Raw genomic sequence first — 20,839 nt, forward strand, 5'->3', positions numbered from 1 at the left:
TTCCTTCCTAAGACTTTTTCAGTTTTTTTGATTTCCTTCCTCCAAGTTCTGTCACTGCTTCACAAGAGGCACAGGATAATTGGTACACAAATGACAAAGTCTCTTTTAGTTGCTCACTAAACACCACAGCAGCTGGTAGCAGACAATAACTGGCTTTCTTGAGGCTTCAAATACTTCTACTGCAGAGAGACAAAGGATCAAAGACCACTCTTCTGAGTCCAGTGGCTTTTTATCCCTCTGTTGTAAACTCCCAAGCTGTTTACCCATCCAGGAGCCAACAGGAAAGCTGTCCTCAGGTTGGGCAGTTAAATCCTGTGCTGAATGTGTAGCACCATCTTATCTCTCCTCTCCCCAACAGCTCAAACAAAGCAGCAGTGTAAACACATCTTTCAATGAGTGCAGTAGCTCAGTGCAGCAGTTCCTTCCACAGTATCTATTTTGAAAACAGTCCTTTTCCAATTTTTGTCCGCAATCAAAAATGCAGAGAAGTAAAATTACGGGCTTTACCTCGCAAAATGAATTATCTGTATTTCTATGCGTTGAACTTCATTTGTCACTTGTCTGCTGATTCCGCCAACCTGTCCATGTCTTTTTGAAGTTTTGCACTATCCTCCTCGTTGTTTACTATGTCCTAGAATATCTCATTGTCTACAAATTTTGGAATTGGTTCTTGAACATCAAGTTCCTGGTCAATAATACAGGTGGGGAAGAGCAAGGTTATAATCCTGGCTCCTGGGGAGCCCCACTCTAAACCTCCCTTCGGTCTTAAAAACCTGTCAACATCATGTTTTGTCACGTGGTGTTTCTGTTTATTCTGGTAACTTGAGGTTTATTGTCATTTCTAGAGGCCTGATACAGGCAGTATATCTAATGGAATTTGTTTTAAGATCCATCTGTTTTAACTGTGTCCTGTGTTGCCCTGTATTGTGCTTATAATGTTGAATTATGTACATTCTGCGTCTTTGTATTTTTGAGGGATTTTTGCAGTAATTGTAGTGTTTCTATCAAGTTGTTGCTTAGCTTATTACTTGTGCCAGCTATATTCTCATCTTTAGTCTTTTGTCCTTCTGCACTGTCCTCTCCCTTGTGGAAACATTGCCTTTGGTGGTAAGGATATAATTATTTCCAAACTGAGAATGAGATGCCAACCACATTGATTTTTTTTTCAGCAGTGCACAGTAACTTGTGCTGGGATCAATTTGATGTTCTTACTTTGTTCACCTCTGTTACATATTTATTTTGCTGTGAGCTATTTCCCTGAGCCAACAGTAGGCAACCCTGATGACTACACTGTATGTTACTAGTGAAGACTGTGTCTACATGTGCCTGATCTGCCTGAAGCACTCTACAAGGGTGCACAGCCTCTCTGCTCCTATCCACGATCACAGCATTTAGCAGAATAACAGGAAGGGAGCTTCTTATCTTGGTCAGACACCAGAGTATAGCTGAAGAGTGATCCAAGTGGCTGGTCATGTGTTTTTAATTCTGGATAAGTGGTGCTGGAAGAGCACAGCAGTTCAGGCAGCATCCAAGTAGCTTCGAAATCGATGTTTCGGGCAAAAGCCCTTCATCAGGAATAAAGCATTTCAAAGCTACTTGGATGCTGCCTGAACTGCTGTGCTCTTCCAGCACTACTAATCCAGAATCTGTTTTTCAGCATCTGCAGTCATTGTTTTTACTTCATGTGTTTTTAATCCCTAATGAATCTGAGACTGTACTGTATGGATAGTGTTGGTGTCAAAAAGGAGGCATTTGGTCTATTGGTTTAAATTGGTCATAATTTGTGAGGACTGCAGATGCTGGAGATCAGAGCTGAAAATGTGTTGCTGGAAAAGCGCAGCAGGTCAGGCAGCATCCAAGGAGCAGGAGAATCGACGTTTCGGGCATGAGCCCTTCTTCAGGAAGAAGGGCTCATGCCTGAAACATCGATTCTCCTGCTCCTTGGATGCTGCCTGACCTGCTGCGCTTTTCCAGCAACACATTTTCAGCTCAGTTAAAAAGGAGTTACCCATTTCATAGAATCCCTTCAGTGTTGAAGCAGGCGATTCAGCCCATTGAATTCACACCAACCCTCCGAGCCCAACCCAGCCTTTCCCTGTTGCCACGCACTTCCCATGGCTAACCCACCTAACCTGCACATCCCTGGTCACTATGGGCAATTTAGCACGGCTGGTCCATCTAACCTGCACATCTTTGGACTGTGGGAGGAAACTGGAACACCCAGAGGAAACCCATGCAGACATGGGGAGAATATGCAAACTCCACGCAGATAGTTGTCTGAGGCTGGAATTGAACCTGGATCCCTGCTGCTGAGACAGCAATGCAAGCCACCTACCGTTAGATGTTAGAATTGAGACCTGTTCACTTATTTGATTCAACATTCCAGCCAGTTTCTGTTGTACTCAGGTTTGAAGGAGATAATACTTAATTGAGTACAGCAAGTTTCACTCACTGGACTTCACCAGTTTCCTCATTTCCCCTCCCCCCACCTTACCTCCATTCCAACCTTCCAGCTCAGCACTGTCCCCATGACCTGTCCTACCTGCCAATCTCCCTTCACACCTATCCACTCCACCCTCCCCTCTGACCTATCACCTCCATCCCCACCCCCATTCACCTATTGTACTCTTTGTTACCTTCTCCTCAGCCCCACCCCACACATTTATTTCTCCACTCTGGAGGCTTCCTGCCTCTATTCCTGATGAAGGGCTTTTGCCCGAACTGTCGATTTTCCTGCTCCTCGGATGCTGCCTGACCTGCTGTGCTTTTCCAGCACCACTCTGATCTAAATTCTGGTTTCCAGCATCCGCAGTCCTCACATTTGCCAAATTTCGTTCACTATTATGGAGAATTAAAGAGTTTTTTTTGTCGGAGACTGACCTGGGATTAGTATGCTTCGAACCATCTCTGTAGCAACATAGGCCACATTGATGTAACCCTGCAATCGTTGAAGTATTGTAATAAAGCTCAGTTTCTGCTTTTTAATCATTCATGGGATGTTGTCTGTTCCAGTATCAGTTACCCATCCCTTAAGGAGATGGTGGTAACCTACCTTCCTGAACCGTTCATTTGATGTAGGTACATCCTACAATGCTGTTCAGGAGTTCTAGGATTTTTGACTCCACTACAGTGAATAACGGGTGTTTTATATTTCCAAGCTAGGATGTTTAATGGCTTGAAGAGGAAGTTACAGCTGCTGATCGTAGTTCCACATATCTGCTGCCCCTGTCCTAGATGGAAGTGGTTGTGTGTTTGAAAGCTGTCCATCCTGTCGATGTACTGTGATATACAAACATGGTCATAGTACAACTCGGATGTGATACCTACTTGTCTCTTTTACACATCTTGACCTGCTTGGCATCACTCACCAAGACTATAGAGGGCACACTGCAGAAAAACTATTGAATCTATTTTGTCAGGGGTGGCTTCCTTGCTAAATGTGATTGATGGCTGTCAAGGAATTTTGGAGTATTTAGTAATCTCAAGGTGAGTAATAATTGCAGAATTATATACAGAAGGGAGATCACACCATTCCAACCAGCCATGTCTGTGCTTGATCGCTGCCTTTTTCACATAGTCCTGGAAAGCTATTTGTCTTCAGAAAATCATAAATGCTCCTTGAAAGCCATAACTATGTGTTCTTGTCTCTCTCTCTCTCTCGTTCACTCTGTCTGTCTCACTCTTTTGCTTTGTCTCCTTTCTGATGGTGTATTCCAGGTCTTGAGCACTCACTGCAGTGGTGTTGAATGTTTGGTTTCCCTCCCATTGCCAGTTCCTTTAGGTCTTTATGGTTGAGTTCTTGACCCTTCAGTCAATAGGAGCAGTTTCTCTCTAACTGCTCTGTCCAGGCCCATCATGATTTTGAACTCCTCTGGCAAATTTTCTGTCCACTTTCTCTTTATCAAGAAGCTTCATAAAGAATGGAGAGACAGAGGAGTGAGCAGTTTCATAAACAGAAGAGCAGATCTGTGAGAAAAAGACAGCACTGGCACAATAGCCAGGGTTTTTTCCTTGGGGTGGGGGAGTCCAAACTAGTGGGCATAGTTCTAAGGTGAGAGGGGAAAGATTTAAAAGGGACCTAAGGGTCAACTTTTTCAGAGGGTGGTGCATATACGGAATGAGCTGCCAGAGGGAGTGTTGGAGGTTGGTAAAACGACAGCATTTAAAAGGCATCTGGATGGGTATATGAATAGGAAGGGTTTGGTGGGAAATGGGCCAAATGCTGGCAAATGGGACTAGATTAACTTAGGATACCTGGTTGGCATGGACAAGTTGGACCAGAAGGTCTGCTTCTGTGCTGTACATGTCTGACTCTAATAAAGGAGAACAGGTAGATGGAGTGTATTTGGATTTCCAGAATGCATTTGATTCAGGGCCACACAAAACAATATTGTACAAGACCAGAGTCCACAGTATTGAGGGCAATCTATTAGTGTCAATTGACGATTGGTCAACACACACAAGCCAATCAGTATTACTGGGTCTTTTTCAAGCTGGAAAAACGAGTGCCATAAGGATCAAGCATAAGGCTTTTTACAACTATGTACAATCAAAATTTGGTGATGTTACAAAAATAGGTGGGTGGGCCTGTATGATGAGGATGTGAAGAACCTGCATAGTAGGTTGAGGGAGTGGATAAAACAAGGCAGATCAGGTTTAACAAAAGAGTGAGGTTGTGCACTTTTGGTCAGAAGTGTCAAAAAGCAGACTATAATATTTAAATGGAGAAAGATCTCTCTCTCTCTCTCTCTCTCCTCCCCCACCATCCCTCACACTCTCTCTCCCAGACAGATGTTGAGAAGATGTTTTCACGAGTGAAGGAATTTCCAATTAGAGGAGAAGATACTTAGTTAAGACTGAGATGTGTATGAATTCCTCCTCTCAGAAGGCTCTGAGTAAGTGGAATTCTCAACACCAGAGAGTTGTGGAGGCTGAAGGTATTTCAAGAGGAGATAAATTTCTGAAATGTTGGGGAGTTGATGGCTATCATGAGCTTGCATGAAAGATTAATTGCAGCCTGGAGCAGATCAGCCATGATCCTGTTGAATGGCCTCCTCCTGCTGCTTTTTTTTTGCTGTTTTGTAAGAAGATCTGCCTGAGCTTTGCCAGTTTTTCCACACGGCTGAACTCTTTCATCCCTGGAACCATCCTCATAAATCTTCTCTGCACTTTCTCCAATGTCTTTGTCCTTCCTAGCAACTTACAAAGCCTTTTAGGTAATTCTGTGTCAAGTCTTTGAATTGTAAGAGCTTGCAGGGATCCAGATTACAGGTTTAAAATCCAGCAAGTGCTGTGTTTGGTTAATAATAACAAACTATACATCGTTTTCTTCTAACCCTGCTGCCAGAAATGATCGGTATGGTTGAAAAGATCATTGAAGTTTGGCCAAGGTTGTGGGGAGTCTGAGCAAATAGCAGAGTTTAGTTTTATGTTATCCATTCCTTCAGTGTTACAGGGAGGAATTATGATCAAACCTATTTGTTTAACCAACTCCTCTGCTTTGCTGTCCGCTCTAATCCCAATTATTTTCTTTGCAGAGGGAGGTAAAATTGAAGAAAGTCACCATTAACTTGACCATTTTTCTATTGGTGGTAGTTACAAAACTGCTGATAGTCCAAAGATGTGCAGGCCAGGTGAATTGTTCATGCTAAAATGCCCACAGTGGTAGGTGCATTAGTCAGAGGGAAATGGATCTGGGTGGGTTACTCTTCGGAGGGTCGGTGTGGATTGGTTGGGCCGAAGGGCCTGTTTCCACTCTGAAGGGAATGTAATATAATCATAACTGTGATACAGTATTTCTGTTTTATTAAACAGATTGGAGGCTTGGTCAGATGTTGGTGTTTTTGTGATTTTTTTTTCTTTCTTCACTTAGTAACTTTCTGCTGGAGGAGATGTTTTGACACTGAAACTGCTTCGAAAGTGTTCTGCCATGAAATACAAAATCCATAATGTAGAAAATGAGAAAGAAAACATGACTTGTGCAGTGGTGATGATAGCCCTTGGTTGACACTGTGATGTAATTTTTGAAATGTTCTGCCAAGTCCAGAATAGAAATTCAGTCCTGGAGCTACAAGGATTGGTTTGATGGGTTGCTTGTTTAAAATATCAGCCAGGCAGCAACCCTCATGTCTAGTGTTCCCTCAAGTAACGTTGAGAAAGTTAAACTAGTACAGCGTATCTTTTCAGTTCCTGAAGCATGGATAATCGGGAATGGGAATCTCATGGGTCTGTTAGTTGGAGAAAAATACCTGCCTTTTCAGTAGCAATAACCGAACAATGAAAAGAAAATCAAAGGATCCACATTGTTTTTGTGAAGGTTGACTATGAGGCAGTGACTATTTTCAACGAGTACACAAAACCATCTTTTTTTTATTTTGTAATTTCTTAATGTATCTGCCAACTCTCTGCAACACACTGCACTCTATGGAAGGTACAAACTAAAACAAAATACATTCAAGCCCAGGAGTTGATCATTACACCGATTCAGACTTGTGACACTATGATTTGATTACATTACCTACTTTTCTCTCAAGTTCTCACTTGTTTATTTCAATGAACGACTATAGAATGTGGGCTTAAATCTGCTCATGTACTTTCCTAGATTTGATGACCATAAGAAATATGACTGGAAGTAAGGCCATTCGGCCCATTGAATTCATTCAATCTTGGCTGATGAGCATTTCAACACCACTTACCTGTACTCTCCCCATATCCCTTAATTCCCCCGAGATTAAGAATTTATCAGTCTCTGCCTTGAAGACATTTAACGTCCCGGCCTCCACTGCGCTCTGTGGCAATGAATTCCACAGGCCCACCACTCTCTGGCTGAAGAAATGTCTCCTCATTTCCTTTCTAAATTGACCCCCTCTAATTCTGAGGCTGTGCCCACAGGTCCTAGCATCCCCGCCTGCTGCTGAATAGGAAACACTTCCCCGCTCCAAAATAAAATGGCCTGAAAGAGGGCAGAGGTTTTATTTGTGAAGCATCTTCTGGTGACATGCTGTTTTCTCTTTCTAGGATGTGCTCTGCTGCCTGAGGCCTTGAACCAGGTGGTACCATAACTAAGCTTGAAAGATGAGATTGGATTTGGACTGGATTAAATGCTCTTGCCTTCTGTTCATTTTTGTTTTTTATTCTCTTTCTAGATCAAGCCTTTGTAACACTAGCAACCAATGACCTATATGGGAAAGGTGCCTTGGTACTGGGAACATCATTGCGAAACCACAAAACTACAAGAAAACTGGTGGTTCTTGTTAGTCCCCAAGTATCAAACAATATGAGGTATTTATTAATTGAATCATTTATGTTTGTTCTCCGTTTTGACGCTGCTTCCAATTTAACATGGAACTGTCAGTATAGTATACATATGGTATTCATTTACAGCGGAGGACGTTAAAAATTATTTTTTGTGTCACTAACCTCATTGATCAATTACTTAACCTTTGCAACTTGGTTATGTTTTGTGGCCACCAGTCTTCATACTTAATTCCCTCAAACAGTACCAGTTCCCACCCTCCTCCTCCCTCCCTTTTAGCAGTTAAGCAATTATATTATCCCTTTGTGCACATTGATTGCATGGCCATAATCTCAGATGATCCTGAATGTTTATATTTTACTGCAAACAAACACAATGACAGTTGCAAAATGACAGTGGTCTAAATAATTCAGTTGGCTGGAAGTCCCTGGTGTCTATTTTGGAATTCAGCATGGCCTAAAATGCTGGATTGATCTTTGATCACTGAATATGAATAAATTGGTTTGGGTAGCTTGAACCATTCTTAAATCCTTTTACTTGGCACTTTTGCTGCTGTATTGGTGGTGAAGTTGCAAGTTGGACTAATTTTGGAAAAGCTCTGGTTATCTTGAGTTTACCGCATTGTTTGACCAGTGTGGTTGGTTACGTTTCCTGCTCATCCAAGCTCCTCATCTACTGCGTCTGTTACTCTCGATGTGGTCTGCTCTACATTGGAGAGACAGGACACCAACTCACGAAACAATTCTGGGACACACACCAAACAACCCACCGCCCTGTGGCTGACCACTTCCACTCCCCCTCCCACTCTGCCAAGGACATGCTAGTTTTGGGTCACTTCCACCGCCAGATTCTAGCCACCCGAAAACTGGAGGAAGAATGCCTCCTTTTCCCCCTTGGGACCCTCCAACCACATAGGACCAATGTCAATTTCACCAGTTTCCTCAACTTCCCTCCCCCACCTCATCCCAGATCCAATCCTCTAACTCTGCACAGCCCTCTTGAACTGTTCCACCTATCCACCGTCTTTCCCACCTATATGCTCCACCCTCCACTCTGACCTATCACCATCGGCCCCCACCTTCATCTACCTATTGCCTTCCAAACTATCTCCCCCACCCCCAGCCCCACCACTCCCCTCCTATTTATCTCTCAGTCCCCTTTCTATCCCCCTCCTCCCAACATTCCTGATGAAGGGCGTATACCCAAAACATTGACTTTCCTGCTCCTCGGATGCTGCCTGACCTGCTGTGCTTGTCCAGCACCACGCTTTTCGACTCTGATCTCCCGCATCTGCAGTCCTCACTTTCTCCTACATTTTTAGGATGGAGGATAATGGATGTACAAAAAAAACCCCTTAAAATGTTGAATTTGCATCCCATGGAGTTACTACTTAATTGCTAATTGTTGAGAGATTCAAGTTAGAAATATAGCAGAAATGTAAAGCCTAATATTTGCTTCAGATTGAGGCTGTTATTTATCCAAGTGGTTTTGCAGTTGTGATTTAATTGACATTGGCAGCCTACTTTATCCTAATTGAGGGGAGGGAGTGTGGATGCAGTGCAGGCGCTGTCCATCAAACATGCTCTGAGATATTGTCAGCTGGTATCCAAGATTAGATTACTTGCAGTGTGGAAACAGGCCCTTCGGCCCAACAAGTCCACACCGCCCCGCCGAAGCATAACCCACCCATACCCCTACATCTACATCTACATCTACCCCTTACCTAACACTACGGGCAATTTAGCATGGCCAATTCACCTGACCTGCGCATCTTTGGACTGTGGGGGGGAAACCGGAGCACCCAGAGGAAACCCACGCAGACACGGGGAGAACGTGCAAACTCCACACAGTCAGTCGCCTGAGGCGGGAATTGAACCCAGGTCTCTGGCGCTGTGAGACAGCAGTGCTAACCACTGTGCCACCGTGCCGCCCACTAAGATGGAGGACTAGTGGGCCAAGAGGTGAACTGGGTCAGTAATATATTGCTCTGATTTATGAGAAAGTGAGGACTGCAGTTGCTGGGAATCAGAGCCGAGCATGTGGTGCTAGAAAAGCACAGCAGGTCAGGCAGCATCCGAGGAGCAGGAGCATCGACGTTTCGGGCATAAGCCCTTCTTCCCGAAACACCAATTTTCTTGCTCCTCGGATGCTGCCTGACCTGCTGCTCTGATTTCTATAGCAGGAATTGTCACTTGTATGCAGTGGAAAATAGGGACCTGCATATTGATGAGGTAAGGATAACAAATGACGAAATGTTAATACATATGCACGTAGGCCTCTCACCACTCACTTTGTCTCGTCCTTCAATACCTGGTTGGAAAGTGGAGTTTTTTTGCTGTTGTAATGTCCGGAGTCTTCTCACTGCTGATCTCCCATTGGTCTCCCATTTCTCTCACTAATGGCCACGTTGTTCAGTGGCTGGGAAAATTTATTCATGTGAAATAAGAGTGTTTTGAATATAAGCCAGTGCAGAACTGGTTTGAAAAGTTTCTTAATACGTTTTGTACCTTTTCTAAATACTTCATGAATTAGTTACACCAGAAATAGTGCAAAAGTTTGGGATATTTGAGTTGTATTACTGGGCTCACTGAATCATAATTTCAAATCCTATTGAAAAAGTTTGAAAATTTAAGTGTAAAAAAAATTCTGGAAATAACAAACTGCTAAAATTGACAAGGAAGATGTTAGATTATCAAAAGCCTCTATTTGTTCTAAGATATGTATAATTTTTGCGTTTTGCTTTTAAAAATAATGACAACTAGGCATGGTATAGTGGTTGTAACAATTACTCCAAATTACCAGTAGCTTATTCTAAACTTACATGGAACTGTTTTGTTCGTGATGCAACCTGTAATGCTTTTTAAACAACATTAATTCATGTGTAAATAAAGTCTTGTTTGCCCACTTGAGTTTGGTTTTATTGTGTCCTGATGACTGTTATTTCCACTTGAATGCTTTGCGCACGATTTGGTGAAGCTTACTTGAAGTTAGGCTAATTCCAACCAGGAACAACCACTGCTAAGTTTATAAATAAAATGGACGTGTAGGTTGGAAAAGAAGTTTTTAATGTTGAACGGAGGGTGAGGGACTTGACTGAAAAAGGTATGTCTAGGATGACATGAAGCACAGTGGCTGGATAAAGTGAACAGATAAAGCTAAATAAAAGGGTGGCACGGTGGCTCAGTGGTTAGCATTGCTGTCTCACAGGGTCAGGGACCTGGGTTCGATTCTAGCCTTGGGTGACTGTCTGTGGAGCTTGCATGTTCTCCCGTGTCTGTGTGGTTTTCTCTGGTTTCCTCCCACAATCCAAAGATGTGCAGGTTAGATGAATTGGTTTTGCTAAATTTCCCACAGCATTCAGGGGTGTGTGGGTGCATTAGTCAGGGGCAAATATAGGGTAGGGGGAATGGATCTGAGTGGGTAACTTCGGAGGGTCAGTGTGGACTTGTTGGGCCAAATGGACTGTTTCCATACTGTAGGAAATCAACTCTACTCTAAAAACTGAAATGACTGCAGATGCTGGAAATCAGAAATTGCTGGAAAAGCTCAGCGGGTCTGGCAGCACCTGTGGAGAGAAATCCGAGTCAACATTTCAGGTTCAGTGACCTTTCTTCAGAACTGAGCTTTTCCAGCAATCTATTTGGTTTTGTTGTGAACAAAAAGCTATAGCCTGTTAGAATACTTACTTTCTTTCTTAAATCATACAAAGGAGGTCATGCATTCTGAAGCAACAATGTGAAATTTGAATGAGGGAAATCACCAAAGCATGAGGGACAAAGTAACTAAAGAAAAATACATTACAGAGTAAAGGCAATGGATAGTCTTTAAATAATTGTTACATGAATTTTAGGTACTATGCACTTTTTCAATGTGCAAAATTCAAATAAGGTCAGTCAGCCATGGTGACTGAAGGAGTTCAGGGTTGCATATAAGATTAAAATAAAAAGTCTATGATGTTGCAGAACAGCAGGAGTTCTGAAGATTTGGGAGATCTATGGAATTACAGCAGAGGTGCACCAAGAAACTGATAAGAAAGGCAAATAGAATATGCAGGCAATCTTGGAAAAACATAAATGGACTGTGAAAGTCTCCAAGGGAGCATAACAAGGAAACATTTGGCTAAAATGAATATAGTTCAAGCGTCTTGCATAAGGGGGAAGATTCCAATATTAAAGAAATGGTAGTAGGGCACTAATGATTTTATAAATCGGGCAGAGCCAACATGGTTTTGTGCACCTACTCTGCAGCCGTCACATTGTATTCCTCTCTCTGTTCAATCACCCCATGATCTTTGTGTGGCATGATTTGCCTGTACTGCATGCAAAACAAAACTTTTCACTGTACTTAGGTACATGTGACAATAATCCAATTGAAAGGAAAATTGTTTGAAAGGTTTTATTAGATGTTCGAAGGTATTACAACTTTTCTTGTTAAAGAGCTACAAATAGATACGGTTTTTTTGGATTTCCAAAAGATCTTCAATAAGGTGCCATATAGAAAGATAAAAGCCCCTGGTATTCGTGTGAAAAAGTGTTCATAGAGACTTAGTTAACTAGCTAGAAACCAATTTGAGATAAATGGATCACTTTTTCAGGTTGTCAATCGCTAACTAGTGGAGTGCCGAAAGGATATTGGACCTCCACTGTTGATGATATTAATGACTTGCATGACGGGACTGATTTGTGTTGCAGCCAGATTGCAAATGCAAATATACATAGGCAAACAGGTTGGGAGGTGTACACAAAGGGTTGTACATAGCTTAAGTGAGTGGGAACATTTGTGAGGTGGAATATCATGTGGGGAAATGAGGTGGTCCAGATTGGTAGGTAGAATAAAAAAGCAAGTTTATTATTAAATGGAGACAGACTGTGGAATTCTGTGGTACAGAGGAGCTGCATGAATTACAAGAAATTAGCATGGACATACAACACGTAAAGGACAAGGTAAATAGAATATTGGCCTTTATTACAGGGGAGTGAGATATAAACGGAGGAAGGTCTTGCTACAGCTGGGCAGTTGGTGAAGCCACATGTACAGTTTTGGGTGCCTTAAGGGCTATACCGCATGGGAAGTGATTTAGAGCAAGCTTAAATACTGGCAAAAAAACCTCTGATGCTGGAAATCGCAGATTAAAACAAAAGGCACCAGAGAAACTCAGTCCATCTACTCATATTTGTGGAGAGAGAACAGAATTAATGTTTAGAGTCAACTCTTCATGAGAAATGAAGCCACTTGCCCGTCAAGCCTGCTTCCCCCATTCAGTCGGATCATGGTTGATCGGATTACTCCACATTCCTGTCTCTTCCCCAATAACCCCTCATTCCTGATCAAGAATCAAAAATTCAAAGACTCCTCTTCCACTGCCTTTTGAAGATGAGATTTTCAAAGGCTCATGACCTTCAGTAAGGTCAAAAGGATAGATAATTGAAAAGCTAAAAGGAGGGGCATTTAGTAAGAAGCTGCATTCTTCAGAAACTACGGTTGTTTCAATCAAAACTAATCTGACCAGGTGGTAATGGGTGGTATAAGTGGAATGTTTTTGCCTTGTCCTGTGTTGTACATTCAAAGCAGTTCATTAGAAGCAGGCTGTACAGTTGGCTTGTACACTTCCTCTGCTCCCAGAGCCACGTTTATCTGAAGTGCTGTTCAGAATATTGGGTGTTGGAACTGTCAACCTTAAATTTTGATAACACAACCATTTTAACTTCCGGGAAAGCCTTCACAGCCCATGGTATCTATCTCACTACTTAAGTAGAGCAAACCAAAATTAATCCAACTATGTTTACTTTCTCTGCCATACAATTTCTGCCTGAATTACATGTTCATCTTCCTTTCCTTCACCCATAGTCCAATATTTCTCCTCTGAAAGCACTGCTAAGAACACATCAGTGAGCAGTTTTCATCCCTTTGCTTTTAACAAAAGATTTAATTTCATTGGAGGTAGTTCAGAGAAGATTTACTGGGATGATCCCTGGTATGGAGAGATTGTCTTAAGCGCAAAGGCTAAAGCAGGCTGGGACTGTCTACTCACTAGCGTTTAGGAGAATGAGGTGTGATCTCATTGAAACGTAGAGGATTCTTAAGGGGCTTGACAGGATAAATGCTGAGAGGACGTTTCCCATCGAGGATTACAGGGTGTCATCTCTGAATAAACAGGTGCCAATTCAAGGCTGAGATGATGAGGAATTTCTTCTGAGGGTTGAGAGTCTTTGGAACTCCTTGTCACAGAGAGCTGTGGGGACAGAGTCCTTGTGTATATTTAAGGGTTGAGCTAAATTCTTGATCTGTCAGGGAGGTGAGGATTATTGGGAAATGGCAGGAAGGTGGGTGTGAGGAATGTCCAATCAGCCAAGGTCCCATAGAATGGTGGAGCATGCTTGAGGGGCATGTTCCCATTTATTGTGGTTTTAACACTGGTTTCTTATTTCTGTGTGGCTTTAATGATGCTTTTCTAATATAATGGAACATCAAAACTGCACATCGCCCATGTTTAATGATCCTGCCTTAAATGTAGTCTTTTTGTTTCTCTTGAACTCCATTTTAAAAAGTCCACTTTTTTTTTGTAATCTGACCCCTAATTCAAGGACTTCTGTATTTAAAAACCTTTTCTCACCCACATTTTTCAACATCTTCCCATTATATGTATGTTCTCACTGGTTGCTCTGAATGTAATTCCTACCCCTGCTGTGTGTTTGGAGGATTGGGCATATTTAAATGCTATGAGATATAGGGCCCACCATCTCCCCAACTCAGGCCTGGTTGGAGAATGCTTTCTTGCCCCACTGCTAATTAGATTAGATTTATTGTCACGTGTATAAAAAATATAGTTTTTAAAAAAGTGTATTTTTTTTGCATGTTATACACAAAGTGTCACCATACTCTGGCGCTTTTTTTTGTTTTTTTTCAAATAAAAGTTATTATTTAAAGAAAAGGCTAGTTAAGTTTTCTCGAGTGTGTGCCATTGTGATAAGTGTCCAAATAGTTGTATTGAGCAATGTAAATTTTATTACGGGTTGAGTAGCTGTCTATTGTGTATGATGACAACAGCAGGAACAGCAGAAGAACGAAATTAAAGAAACGCTGGCAATGGATGGTACTTGCATGGTCACCATTAATGAAAGCAGCTTTCACTAAGTTTATTTTTAAATTGACTTGCTCAAGCAAATGTCTGGAGCAGGTCGTACTTGAACCCAGATGTTGGGTCACTCTGAACCACAAGAGCTCTTTCAATTCTGGGATTTCTCCTTTCTGTTCAGAGGAACTCTGGGCACTTTAAACAAATATAATTCAGCTCTTCAGAGATGATATTACATACCTCTCAGACCCATAGTTGAGCCTCTTGTCACCTCCCCCGCCTTGCTGCTGGTATTGACCCCATGACCTTTGCAGAACCTGCTTATCCAAATCAGCCTTAAGGAAGATGTGGGGAAACGGCTGGAGGAAAGCGCAACTTAGCGTGTAACATCAGAGAGAGAGAGAGAGAGAGCGATGCAATATTGCTGTGGGTGGAGTAATCAGCCTTCGCACAGAAATGGAACAGGACTGGGAGAGTAAGCAGGGAGAAAGTGAGGACTGCAGATGCTGGAGATTGGAGTCGAATGTGGTGCTGGAAAAGCACAGCAGGGCAGGCAGCATCCGAGGAGCAATTATCTATGTTGAGCAGGACGAGCTGCTAGAAATGGAAAAACGTGGTTATGTACATAGGCTTCCAGCAATAGGCAATATCTCCTGCATTTATCTTTGCATGGAGCACATTGGGAGGTGACTGAGCTTCACTAAAATGGTTCTCCGTTGTATTCATCCTGAGCTATACCCTCGCGGCAGGTGAAGGGTCACGGTGCCGTGGCTGTGTAGGTGACTGGGACTGTTATATTTTACTTATCTAACTCCTTACTGATATATCCCACAGTTCACCATCCCCCATAGTAAGATGAGGGTCACTGAGGACATGGAGTTGACAATACCAGAGGAAAGCAGGCACAGTGAGCAGGAAGCTTTGCTCAGATTGTAGAATTCCTAGTGCTGCAGGGTACAATAATTTCACACACACACACACACACACACCCAGCTTTGCTGGGCACCATGTGGCGGTTCTGCCAAATACCAGAACTGAAAGGGACTACTGTCCGTTTGATAATGATCAGATCACTGCCCAGAACCCAGACAGGGCACCCTCCTTCTGTGGCAGTCAGCTATGTTTCAGCAAATAAGTGTGGTTACTGGAAGCTGAGGGCTACGCCTGTGGTTTATGACACCCATATACACACACACACACACACGCGCACCTACACACTTGTGTGTGCACACACTCACATGCAGGAGCTGACACTCTCACTCAGAAGCACACTCGCACGCACACACTCTTATACGCATGCATGCAAATATGGAGCATGCAGACATTGAGAGACATGCTATCACATATTATGTGACAGGGAAGACTAGTCGCAAGCAAAAGCAATGATTTTGCTGCCTGGAAAAGGCCTGTTATACTGTTGCTGAGGGTTCATTGTGGTGCACAGCTCAGCCTTGTTAGTGTGAGGGGACATTTGAAATATTGGTTCAATTCAGGCCTTCTTGCTATCATAAAGATATTGTTAAACTTGAAAGGGTGCAGAAAAGATTTACAAGGATGTTGTCACGGTTGGAGGGCTTAAGCTATAGGGAGAGGTTGAATAGGCTAGAGCTGTTTTCCCTGGAGCGTTGGAGGCTGAGGGGTGACCTTATAGAGATTTATAAAATCATGAGGGACACAGGTAAGGTGAATAGCCAAAGTCTTTTCCCCCAGGTTAGGGGTGGGGGGGGGTACAAAACTAGAGGGCATAAATTTAAGGTGAGAGGGGAAAGATTTAAAAGAGTCCGAAGGGGCAACAGGCAGAGGGTGTTTTTTTTATTCATTCACAGGATGAGGGTGTTCCTGGCTTGGCCAGCATTTATTACCCATCCCTAATTGCCCAGAGGGTAGTTAAGAGTAAACCACATTACTGTGGGTCTGGAGTCACATGTGGGCCAGACCAGGTAAGGATGGCAGTTTCATAGAATCGTAGAACCTTCCCTAAAGGATGTTCGTGTATGGAATGAGCTGCCAGAGGAAGTGGTGGAAGCTGGTACAATTACAACATTTAAAAGGCATCTGGATGGGTATATGAAGAGGAAGGGTTTAGAGGAATGTGGCCCAAATGCTGGCAAATGGAGCTCGATTAATTTAGGATATTTGGTTGGCATGAATGAGTTGGACCAAAGTGTCTGTGTCTGTGTTATACAGCTGTTTGACTCTATGACAACCACAGACACCAGCTTTCAGGTAAGGAGCAGATGGAAACCAAGGCATATGACTGTCTCCTGCTCTGGCTGTGCCTGAGGAACTAACCTGAATACAACAGAAACCGGAATTCCCAATGGCCTCACAACACTAACCCTTATCTCTACCTTCCATTAGTCATCCTCTGAACTACAATGAGAAACCAGAAGCCAACATAAAATACACATTTTTAAACAAATTTGTAAAGAAAATGATACATACGGACATAAACCAATCAAATGTGCAATTCCTCCATTGAGTAATAGGAGAATGGTCTGGGTGGGTTACACTTTGAAAGGTCAGTGTGGACTTATTGAGCCAAATGGCCTGTTTCCACACTGCAGGGATTGTATAATTTTATGAATAAACCTTTGATGTTGTGGTTGGACCTGGGCAAGTGCCAGCAGAGGAAAGGAAAACTGCTCACTCCCAGCAATGAACATTGCAAATGGCCTTCCAGGAGAAGCCCAAACAAGTCTCTGTCTGCCCCAACTCAGCATGGGCAACAACAAGGGATTGAGGGTATAAGGAGGGGGGAGTGTTCTCATCCAGAGATGTGGAGGTGCTGGTGTTGATCCGAGGTGTACAAAATTAAAAATCACACAACACCAGGTTACAGTCCAGCACATTTAATTGGAAACACTAGCTTTTGGAGTGCTGCATCTTCATCAGGTAGCTAGTGGGGGTCCTATAATCCTGCCCCACTAGCTTCCCGATGAAGTAACAGCGCTCTGAAAGCTTGTACTTCCAAATAAACCCTTTAGACTGTAACATTGTGTTGTGTGATTTTTAACCTTATCCAGACAGAGAAAGAGGTTGCAACCAGTTTGTGTTGTATATGCCCCTGGAATGACCCCTCAGCAATACTGGTAATCTGTTGAGGAGAGATCACTGGACTGCTGCGCAATTGGAGGGATGTGGCAATTTACAGGCCCCGTAGAATATCAGGATAGTGGCCATAATAACAGCGGTTTGAGTAATGTTGGCCAGCTGATCTTGCAATTTTCAGACTGAGTTCCTACTGGAACACTGGTGACTTCTATTGGAACCCCCATTTTGTAACACTGGGATCTGAGATATTAGCCATCAGATGCTACAATGCAGTTCGTCATCTTTGGAAACATTAGGCTCAAGCTTCCACTCAGAGCCCAGTGCCAAAGGGGTGCTGGATTCTTGACCATCCTTTGCCATTGAATGCCTTCATTAAAGGGATTTGATGCCCATTTCTAGCTGTCCTCGGGCAGGTTGTGATGAGCCACTGTGTTTGAACTTTCAGCAGCTTGAGTGGTTTGCTTGGCCATTTCAGAGGACAGCAAAGAGTCAACCATATCGTTGGGGTCGACAGTTACATGCTGACCAGTTCATAAAGATGGCTGGTTTTCTTTCATAAAGTAAATCAGGTCGGATTTACAATAATCTGAGAGTTTTATGATCGTCATTAATGATACCAATTTTTGTAATTCCAAAATTGTTAATTCAGTGTAAATAACGCTGGTGGGATTTGAATTTATGTCGTTGGATCGTCAGTCCAGGCCTCTAGATTACTAGAGCATGGTACCAGCACGATGCTATGTTGCCACATGGAGACTGGGTTTAAGCAAGAGAAGCTGGCCCTTATGCAATCAGCAGTATTGCGTTGCATTCACAAATTATGGGCTGGATGTCATGCTTTCAGCAACGGGGATTGAATGTAAAATCCAGTGAGTGGTCAGATTGCTGCCTAATGCCCATCCTCAAACTTTCTGTATTCTTACGGAGGGTGGTGGAGACATGGATGGCTCACCCTTTCTGAGTGTGGACATTGCTGGCTGGGTCAGCATTTATTGCCCATCCCTAATTGCCCTTGAGAAGGTGGTGGCTATCTGCCATCTTGAATTGCTCCAGTCCATGTGTTGAAGGAACATTTAACTGTTCAGTTAAGCAGGAAAGAGTCGTGAGGGTAAAAATCATAAAGAACTGCGCATATTGGAAATAAGAGCACAAAGTGTGGGAGATAGATGGTGGGTCTGGCAGCATCTATAGTGAGAGATAAACAAGATTGAACATTTTGAGTCCAATATAACTCTTGTGCAGAATTGTACTCAGACATGCTGAGTTTCTCCAGCACTTTCTGGCTGTATATTTAAGTCAATAATCTTTAAACTCCATTTTGGTGCAGTTGTGCCTTTTTTTTTCTCTGCTTTTCTTGAAGCACAAATGTTTCTTCAATAACCTGGAACTTTATTAAGTTGGCTGGAACAAAAGGATTTAAGTGGGATGAGTTGAAAAAATTGTGTTCAGTTTGACACCTCATTAGAGCTGAATACGATACAAATTGCCTCTGAAAACACAGTGAACATCTCAAATGTAAAAGGTGTGCTTTACTGTATTAAAACCAATCCCTCTTTCCCTAGGGCTGTGCTGGAACAAATCTTTGATGAAGTTATCTTAGTGGACGTGCTAGACAGCAAGGATTCAGCGCATTTGGCCATGATTAAGAGGCCAGAACTCGGTGTGACATTTACAAAGCTCCATTGCTGGGCTCTCACACATTATTCCAAGTGTGTATTCATGGATGCAGACACATTGGTAAGTGATGGGCTTCACAAATTGGGGGAGATGACCTGAAGCTTGCCAACTATCCTCAATGTCAACCAAGAGCAGCTTAAGCAATCCAATATTCTTAGGAATGTACACAGACATCGCTCCTTGCTGCTTATGTTTCAAGAGATGACTCAGCTGCAGTAATCCATTTTAAATCTCTGGGTGGGTTTGCTTTCTTATGTTAACTTTGACAAAGTTACAGGGCAGCACCGTCCCTCAATGGTAAGCACTCTGCCCCACAGCACTGGGAACCTGGGTTCAATTCCAGCCTCAGGCAACTGTCTGTGTAGAGTTTGCGCATTCTCCCTGTGTCTGCGTGGGTTTCCTCCCACAATCCAAAATTGTGCCGGTTAGGTGGATTAGCCATGGGAAATTGCCCATAGTGTTCAGGGATGTGGAGATTAAGTGGATTAATCATAGGGTAGGGGTGTGGATGTGTATGGGTTGCTGTTTGGAGGGTCAATGTGAACTTGATGAGCAGAATGGCCTTCTTGGACACTGTAGGGATTGTATGATCTGTGAAATTACATCCAGAAAACTGAATGTCTGGAATTTAGAAAGTTAAAAACAGTTGGAATTGTAGTTAGACAGTCATAGCTTTGTAAAGAGTATTGTGGATTCGTACAGCAAAGGTCCAGTTTGACCCCATTCTTTACAGACAAAATGCTGAAGGCTCTACAATATCATTTATTCTGGTGGCTGAACAGCGTGTAACCTTTACGTTGTTCAGAGGGTGGTTTGTATGTAGAGGGAACTGCCAGAGGAATGATTTGGAGATGCCGGTGTTGGACTGGGGTGTACAAAGTTAAAAATCACACAACACCAGGTTATAGTCCAACAGGTTTAATTGGAAGCACACTAGCTTTCGGAGTGACGCTCCTGATGAAGGAAGGAACGTCGCTTCGAAAGCTAGAGTGCTTCCAATTAAACCTGTTGGACTATAACCTGGTGTTGTGTGATTTTTAACTCTGCCAGAGGAAGTATTAGATGCTGGTACAGTTACAACATCTGCATGGGTATATGAATAGGAAGGTTTAGTGGGATATAGGCCAAATGCAGGCAAATGGGACAAGTGCAGTTTGGGAGACTTGGTCGGTATGGACAAGTTGGACCGAAGGGTCTGTTTCCGTGCTGAATATCTCTATGGCTCCCCCCTTCTCACTGGACGTACCAGCCCTCAGTCCAGCTTAATTGCAGCTTTGTGTTGTCAGTTTTGCTGCTGGATAAACAGACAAGCTGTCACTCAAAAAAGAACTTATATTTAAGCACATTCTTTCAGGATTCCCAACCTCAAAAGAGCTCCCTTCCTTATCCCTGAACCCAACCCAGGGCAACTCCCATCACCCTCGGGCACTGAATGGAGGCTGGTTTTCTAAATGGTCAAACAGGTTTCAGGCTCAAACTTGTTTCAGGCTCAAACCTGTTTCAGAAACCAGTAATGAAAAAGTTGACAACATCCCTAAAATTTGTATTGGGAGTTAAAAACTCCAGACAATACGTCCTGATTGCAGGTTCTCCCTCAGTCATTCTACATCAATCTGTTCAGACAGGTTACATTGTACATCTATACATCTGGAGTAGGGGGGCTTGAAGCTAGGCTTCCTAGTCCAGAAGCAGGGGTGCTATCACAGTACCATAGAGTCATGGAGACCTACAGCACGGTAATAGACCTTCAGTCCAACTCATCCAGTCCAACCAGATAT

The 20,839-nt window shown here is 42.9% G+C and overlaps 1 protein-coding gene across 1 annotated transcript in view; it reads left to right on the forward strand.

Annotated features, from left to right (window-relative positions):
- Positions 1-20,839, forward strand: part of LOC140478717 (glycogenin-1-like) — an 85,523-nt gene that overhangs the window by 9,012 nt on the left and 55,672 nt on the right. Inside the window, exons 2-3 of the mRNA XM_072572021.1 lie at positions 7,146-7,281; positions 18,947-19,121. Coding sequence (XP_072428122.1) covers positions 7,146-7,281; positions 18,947-19,121 — 311 coding nt within the window. The remainder of the gene's footprint in view (positions 1-7,145; positions 7,282-18,946; positions 19,122-20,839) is intronic.

The sequence above is a fragment of the Chiloscyllium punctatum genome, chromosome 6, assembly GCF_047496795.1.
Source record: "Chiloscyllium punctatum isolate Juve2018m chromosome 6, sChiPun1.3, whole genome shotgun sequence".
Classification (NCBI taxonomy): domain Eukaryota; kingdom Metazoa; phylum Chordata; class Chondrichthyes; order Orectolobiformes; family Hemiscylliidae; genus Chiloscyllium; species Chiloscyllium punctatum.